Raw genomic sequence first — 8,250 nt, forward strand, 5'->3', positions numbered from 1 at the left:
TTATCCGTTAGCGATCTTTGCAGGGACATATTTGCTCATACTCGGAATGCATGCTCACACACATGTGTAGGCTTATAAGATAAGATCACTTTATTAGCCCTATACAATTTCTTGCATTAGGAATTAGTCTTTTTTTCAGATACCCCAGCTTGCTCTCCATGAGACACACAGGCATACAGACGGGGAGAGAGAAGCTTGGGGTCAGAGCACAGGGTCAGCCATTAAAACAGCGGCCCTGGAGCAGCTGGGGTTAAGGGCCTTGTTCAGGGGCCCAGTGGAGTGAGATTCCTCTGCCAGCCATGGGATTTGAACCGGCAACCCTCCAGCCACAGGTGCAGATCCTGAGCCACCGCTCTGCCCCTAAAAGCCCCTTATGCCTCCTAAAAGCCCCTTATGGGCTGCGGCTTTGCTTCCTGATTGCTGCTATAGAGCAGCTCTGGTTCCCATTCAGAGCCCTGGTATTTCACTGGAGGCTGTTGTCAAACCAGGTCATTTTCCAGGGGTCTGCTACGAGAGTGTGTGTAGTTGGATCCTGATGGGTCCTGCATACCTCTGCGCAGGTGCGCACCTTATGTTCACCTTCATGTCTACTTTGTGAATACTTGGGTTCCAGCAATTAGATGGCTAGACTCAGACCATGTAGTAGGTGGTTCCAAAATATGGGAGAAGGTAGGATTAAGGAAGAAAAAATATATTGGCGGACATTTATATGAAAAAAAAAACGCTCACAGCCCGAAATCCCCCCAGGACTCACTGATGCTTTTAATATCCTGTTGTGATTGGCGGTCCTTCTGGTAGAGAAACTCGTATTGCACAGAGAGCCAAAAGCGGTCTGCGTGACAGACGTGCATAGCCTCCTAATGTCAAAGCCCTGGCCTGGGAGCAGTTGCTTAAGATTGCTCCGATCTCCATTTCTCTCGCGCTGCTTAAAAGATTACCAGAGTTCAGTTTATAAATGGAGTCTTATCTCACCTCCCCGCCTCGCCCGTGAATGGCCTGGTAGATGTGATTTGAAGGCACGTTATCGGAGTGTGGCGGAAAAAAACGATTTCCGCTTAAGACTGTTTAATAAACAGGGCTGCGGGCCGCAGCGGAGATGTCAGAATATGTTATTATGCTACAGTATTAAAGGCCCCTTTGGGGCTCAGTTTAATCACCAATCTTCCCGTGTGTTTTTTATGTGTACTTAACCCTCTACGGCACTTTGTATAAACACCCCAAAAAATCCTGGTTTGATAGTGCGCCGGGATTGAGAAAACAACATCATACAGGAAAAATATTTTTTGTTTGTTGTGTTATACAAACGTCTTAGAATCTGTGTTTAAAAACACATGAGGGTATATAGGGTATTAGGTAAGTACAGTTTTACCCTCTTGTATTTTCATGAGCTATTATGTTAGAATTATTATTGTGGTATTATATACAGTACCTGAAAATGTCATGTTTCTGTGTACTTGTTTCACCTAGGATTTCTGTGCTCCCACGGTTCCATTTACTCCAACAAATTTCTCTAAGTCCTTGCCGGGGGTCAGACGCAGTCCCTTCCTCCTCCTGCCCGACGCGGCAGGGCTGGCCTGGGACCCCAACGTTACAGCGCCGCCCTCCTGGCCGCCCCTGAGCGCCCTGCGGTTGCTCGTGTCGGAGGAGGGGCAGTCCTGCACGGACAAGTGTCAGCGCCGGGGCCTGATCTGCGAGCCAGCCTTCTTCAGGTTCATCAACAACAAGGAAGCGCTGAGCCGGTGAGAGATTGCCCCTCCCGCCGCAGGCTGTCAGCTGTCACCCCGGCGCCTGGGCTCTCCATGACTTCATTGGCCTAATTATTTGATCGGACAGGTTTAATCTCTCTTTCCACGCCTGAAAAAGCAGTACAGTCGCTCAGCTTTTGAGCGAAGCGAGGGTCAAAACCAAGTGAGGTTTAAAAGACCTTGAAAAAATTAAACGCTCGAAGTCAAGCCGCATATCAAATATCGGTTCCATTAAGTGAGAGTGCTTACCTAAGGTTGGAATGACTAGAAGTGGGTACTGTGGTCTCAGGGAACCTGCACAGCAAAGGAGTTAAGATCTTACTCTCAAGTTGTATTGTATGTACAGTCAACAGAGAAGATTGGAAGGCGACTCATGACGTGTTTTATGGGGCCCATTACTGAGAAGAGAATAAGAATATGCATGAACGTGCACTAGAACGTACCCACTTCTAGTTATATGGGCGGAGCGGTGGCTCTGTGGCTCAGGATCTGCGCCTGTGGCTGGAAGGTTGCTGGTTCAAATCCTGCGGCCGGCAGAGGAATCCTACTCCGTTGGGCCCCTGAGCAAGGCCCTTAATCCCAACTGCTCCAGGGGCGCCGTACAATGGCTGACCCTGCGCTCTGACCCCCAGCTTCTCTCCCTGTCTGTGCCTGTGTCTCTATGGAGAAAAGCTGGGGTATGCAAAAAGATGAATTCCTAATGCAAGAAATTGTATAGGGCTAATAAAGGAACATTATTACATTATTATTAGAATAGCCTTTCCTGTGTTGTGCACTGCGACAGCTCTGAGAGATAACGGCCGCTCTCCCCTCTTTCTTTCCCTCCCAGGCTGGAGGTGCAGTGCGAGGGAGTCGAGTCGGAGATGAACCACATCTTCCCGGCATTCTCCGTGAGCCGCCGGGAATGCGGCCTGCAGAAGGAGCCGCTGCTGTTCAGCTGCGCGGGGCTCAACAGCAAATACCGCCGCCTCTGCCCCTGCAGGGACTCCCGCAAGGGACAGGTGGCGCTCTGCAGGGACTGCTTGTGATGCCCTCCTTCACCCCCCCGCCCCTCCCCCAGCACAGCTGAGACGTCCCGTCCCCGCCTGGAGGGACACAGGGTGGGTGGCCCTGCGCTATTCGGTGGAGCTGGCGCAGTTTCGTTTTTATTTCTAAAAGGGCGCAGCAGTGCGACTGGGTACCCGGCACCATTTCAGTTCAGACTAAGGGAGATTCTGATAGTCCTGCACCACGCTGACCCTTCTGTAAACACTGTTTGGATCTCTCTGACAAAAAAATGGGATATCTCTCTGGACGGAGTTTGGTGGAGCTGCCAGACTCATCCAGGACCTTAAAGCTGCGTCACCTGCAGACACTTCGGAGGAAACTGTACCTTTTCACCTTGGATTAAAAGGCAGCTTTTCCCAAAACGTTGGACCCGGGGTTTCAAATCCCTCTAATTGTTTGGAGAAAGGAAAGCCCAGCCTGTTCTTCACTCAGGAAAGAGCATTTTCAGAGGCAGAGCTGTCTGGAAAGGAGCCCTTCCTGGAGACTGGGAGACGCACTAAGATGTCGTGTCGAAGCTTCGGATTCAGATGGACTGGGATCAAACAATCTGATGATGATTTCAGACTCGGTGGCCTTTTTTTTCCATCTGTACTTTTTTTTCTGAGCATTTCAGTTAGGAAAGTTGCATTCATTTTTAACCTCAAGTGATCATTTTCTCCCACGACCTGTGCTTATTTTCAGATTAGGCTTTTTCTGTCAGCTGTCTACAGAATCCCACTTGACATGACTGTCCAGAGGCTTGGCTGGAGGAACAGTCTGGTTACAGAGTCACGACAAGAGTCTTCACGATGAATCGCCACTGCTTCAGTCAAAAATATCTCTGCCCCAGAAGCAAAATGGGCTGTGGTTTGTGGTCAAGAATTTAGGACTGTTCAGGAATCCTGCCTGGATCATCTAACCCAAAGCATACAAAGTTAACTGACAGTTGGTCCACCCCATTCTCTCCTCTTGTGGGCTCTGTGAAAGACTGTTTACCTGGGGACAACTGGTATTCGTAATGTGAAGGGAGTGAGATATCCCAGTACCAGACTTGAGAGAGAACAAAGGTTATTTTTGAAAAAGGAGACATTGCAAATGGCTCAGAGTGGAACTGAAGATTTTTAAAGGGCCTGGGTTTGTAAAGAAAAAAAAATGAAAATCTAAAGAGAGTCTTTTATTTACTTTTTTTGTGCTTCCAGTCAGTGCAATAAAGTATAAAGTTTTTTTTTGTATGTGTTTAATGTATTCTTTTTTTCCTCACAAAAGCAGAATGGATTGTGTGCTTGTCGTTAAAATCGCTAAAGTCACTCTGTCCTTCCCTGGCCTTCTCTGTCCCTGATCCTTGATTTGAGACCTGTGCTCATCCCCAGAATTAATGAAATGGAAGATTAGCAGCGACTATCATTTGTTTGGAAAACGAACACCTGGACAGCAAAGGGCAGAAAGACCGAGGATGCACCTTAGATACTGAGCAGTTATGGGGAAGGAGTGTTATTAACTATCTGAAAAAAATAAGTAGCTGAAGTTAATTAATAAGATTATGATAACACTTTGTTTGTGAAAATGGCACATTTACATAAGTTGCTCTTTTATATGTGCCACAATCCTAAAGTAGTTTTCACACATTTTGCTTTATTAATTAAAGTGCTTGACAAGGGCAAAAACAATTGTGATAAAAAAACCCCAGAGCTGGCACAGATGTCCCAGAGTTCTAAGTCCTGCTGCCTTATCTAGCACGAGCAGATGTAACGCTTATTCACAGTCTGTCGGCTGGCGGCGTGCAAAACCCATGTTCGAAGAGGGAGGCGTGGTTATGCTAAAGGTTGCATGATGAAAATAAGGGCCAGTTTTAATTAAAGTAGATTGATTGTAGATTTACCGCAGGATTAGCATGTGAAACCAGCTTCAGGGCAGCAGAGTTACAGATTTGTGAAAAAGAAGCATTGCTCGTCTTGTACGGCCTGTATCCGCTCTAGCAAAGATGGCCCAGCAAGTCAGGGGCTAAAGGTGAAGAGAACAGACAGCTGCCTGAAATACTGCAACTCTAGGGAACGTCTCTGGCTCGCGTGGCTTTGATCACTGACGTCCCTGATGCAACCTGATTCTGTCAGCGGGCCTCAGTGGTCTTTCTGTCAGCGATTCCAGTCATTGGGAGAAAAGGCGATCTTCCTAGCCCGAAGGGTGGTCTCCAAAGGATGCGTCTTCTGGAGCTGATAGTCCGTAGCTGTTCTCTGCGATTGCAAACCACAGCTTTGTTTGTGGGTTTTTTTTATGTGTCCAAAAATGTCCCTAACCTTAATTCTTCCAAGCCTGTTTCGCTTAGCTCAATCAATGTGCGCTGCCACATTATTTATGTCCTTCTTTTCTCTTTTTTTCTGTTTCCGTGAGAATGCAGTCTGGGCGCTGTGTTTCTGTATCTGTTTCCTGAGGGGCTAGGCCTTTCAGTTCTAACACCCCAGGCCTTTTCATTGCAGCTCATGGCAAGAACCAAACCGCTGCACAAGTGAATCAGACTCAATCAGACTTTCGAGGCTCAGCTTGAAATACAGTCATTTGTGTTAGGCCTTTTCTCACATCATCGCATTATTTTCAATAATTGCTTTATCCAATTCAGGGTCACCATGACCTTAAGCCTATCTGACAGGATACACCCTGAATGGGATACTAGTTTAGCTTAGGGCACGCACGCACGCACACACACAGACACACACAGACACACACACACACACACGTCTTTGGAGTTCGAGATTAGTTTAGATGAAGCCATTACTCTGTTTCTGTCCTGCTGATGAAACCTTATCTCAGTGGCACTTGAAATATTTTCCGTTACCTTGTCTGTTTTGGATTTCATGTTTCCAGAACTTCTTGTAATGATGGTCTGCTACAGTCTGTGTTCTGTGCTGGAGATGGACTGTCACAGTCTGTGTTCTGTGCTGGAGATGGACTGTCACAGTCTGTGTTCTGTGCTGGAGCTCTGAGAGGTGGCCATAGAGCAGAGTAAAATGGAAGCAAATGGACTCTGTGTCAATCTCTCTGTGACTAGGTAACCCATGTTGTTGTCAGATTCTGTGACTGAAGGGAGACCTCCACCTGCCCCTAATATATTCATGGGCTCCAGCATCCTGCTTACCAAGTCTCCTGCTCAAGCCCCTGTTTTGTGTGTGTACAGTAGGCTTTTCGTTGCTCTTGATGTTGTTTTAATTAATAATGTTCCTCAGGTCCCCTGACTGCTCCTGTCTGTGAGTCTACACTCCCAGCGGGGGGATGTTTGAAATACGATTCATGCTATTGACTTTTTTTCATCCATCAGTCGCGGGGTCTCCTAAGTAGAGTCTCAGAAGAAAGCTAATCCCATCTCAATCGCTCAGCAAAATGGTTTTAAGACATTTTCTTACCAGCCTTTCCCAAGAATCTTTCTTATATTAATGAGGAACAATTTATTTATTTTGCCTTTTTTTCAGAAGGGAGTTTCTTTTCCCTTCTGTCTTTAGGCCCATTTTCACTATTAAAAACATCTAAATGATGACCCCCTCCCCCGACCCGCACCAACTCGGCTTGCTTTGCAGCTGAATGAAGAAAACTCTACTGACCTGTGACTTTTTTACATTTACATTTTTACATTTCTTCTTCTTCTGTTGCTGTCTGCCAAATCACTCCGCCTCCAGCAAAGAAAAATGCGAACAATTAAATGCTCTGTTTTCTTCTTTAATCTGAGCATGTTCCAATAGGCATTCTCCCCGATAGTAAGAGAATAGTGTAGCTATTGTCATCAGGGGCCTCCGGTTCAAATGTTACACATTGGCAGGTGACCTGCTTGCCTGTCCATACGATCAGGGTCTAAAATCCCCATGTCCATTTCTAATTATGTGCTCGTTCATCTGCTGGCAGCACTTACAGTATGATGTCATCGGTCTGAAGAAGTGCATTTTCATTGGCTCACGGGAGGCCTGCGTGGTGCCATCTGGTTTTGGGTAAATCCTCACACCAGCCCTTTCTCCGGCTGTCTGGAGTCACCGTGATGAATGTCTTGGAGGCAGGTAGTGGCGAGAGATGGGAACAAAGAAAAGAGGCTAATTACTCATCCCTTATTGACTTATCGCCCTTGGCAGGATGATCATTCTCCAGATTTCTGCATGACCGTCTGTCACATAATCTGCGTCCCAGGAGACCGTATCTGGGTGTGAAGGCTTGCCACAATGATCATTTCAATAGTAGGACACTTCTTTTGGTTTCTTGAGAAACTGATTTATTTTCTTTACTGTGCCTTCTTTATTAATACACAAAGAGTTAACATTACAGTTCTGCGAGACCGGTGCTGCAGAGATTGATCCCTAAAGATAATTTTGCAAACCCTGGAAATATCTTAATTTTTTTTTTAATGACTTTACGAAAAAATAAATAAAGACACAGTTAGTGTCTTCCCCTTTGTGCGATTGAGAGCCAGAGATTATGGAAGTGATGTCACCTAAATGCAGGGGACACTGCACTATAATCTCAATGGACAGACAAGTCAAGAAAGTAGAAGCCTTTCTTTCTTCAGGTGGATAATGAAAATAATTTAAAGCGATGGAAACCGAGGCACAGGGGAAACTTGAAAGCTTTCACTGTGCTGAAGACTGCATGGGCTGTGACATCCTATTTGTGAAATCCCCATGTCAGCTCTTTTCACAGAGCTGCGCCCTGTCCGTTCATGGGGAAGAGTGCTGTTTGATGGTGTGTAGTTACAGTGGAGCCACCAAACCTCTCATCCTATTATCTCTGGGTCTCGCCTTCTCCATTCATCAGATCATATCAAATCACATTTCACCAGGTAGGACCTGCCATGAGTGTATTCTCATTCTGAGCAGTTGTGCTGGGATTAAAGGTGTACAGTATGTGAGTGGAAGGGATGGCTTTATTTCGATATACAGCTGGTGTATACAGTAGCTCTCTTTACTCTCTTTGTGGGGTACTGTATATCCAGGCCAGTTTAGACACTACAGTACATAGTGCAAGAAGAAACTGATTCTGTCAGTATTTCAGCATTGAATCAGTGCTTTCTGTCATTCAGTCCAGCATGTGAGCACTGCCAGCACCACTGGCCTGTTGTTTTACACACCTCCTGGAGCAACTGCACAACATAAATCTGTAGGGCTTTGATGAGCAGCAGGAGTAGGAAGGCTGAAGTCTGGCCTCGCGAAAAATGTGTGCTTTAGTTGGCTGGGACAACAGAGCTGCACCAGTGCAGTTGTAAAAACAGGCTGAAGTGTCATTGATCGATTGGTTGGTTGGTTGATTGACTGACTGAATAAGAACAGGCTGAAATGTCTTTGATTTGTGATTGATTGGTTGATTGACTAACTGACTGACCAATTTTCTGTAGCCACCTATCAAAATCAAGTGTCAAGTCTTGGGAGGTCCAGCAGGGTTTCAAGGCTGCTCTCCCTGGGCCCTGGGTGGCTCTCCCCTTCATCAGTTCCGGCTCTTGTGCTGACTTGCA

General features: G+C 46.3%; 1 protein-coding gene across 1 annotated transcript in view; it reads left to right on the forward strand.

Moving 5' to 3' along the window:
- The window catches only part of LOC102697822 (alpha-1,6-mannosylglycoprotein 6-beta-N-acetylglucosaminyltransferase B), an 88,171-nt gene extending 84,204 nt beyond the window's left edge, over nucleotides 1–3,967 (forward strand). Inside the window, exons 17-18 of the mRNA XM_006635200.3 lie at nucleotides 1,468–1,739; nucleotides 2,575–3,967. Of these exons, the coding sequence (XP_006635263.1) occupies nucleotides 1,468–1,739; nucleotides 2,575–2,773 (471 nt within the window). The 3' untranslated portion in view covers nucleotides 2,774–3,967. The remainder of the gene's footprint in view (nucleotides 1–1,467; nucleotides 1,740–2,574) is intronic.
- Nucleotides 3,968–8,250: the final 4,283 nt, after the last annotated feature.

Source organism: Lepisosteus oculatus, chromosome 9 (assembly GCF_040954835.1).
Source record: "Lepisosteus oculatus isolate fLepOcu1 chromosome 9, fLepOcu1.hap2, whole genome shotgun sequence".
NCBI lineage: Eukaryota > Metazoa > Chordata > Actinopteri > Semionotiformes > Lepisosteidae > Lepisosteus > Lepisosteus oculatus.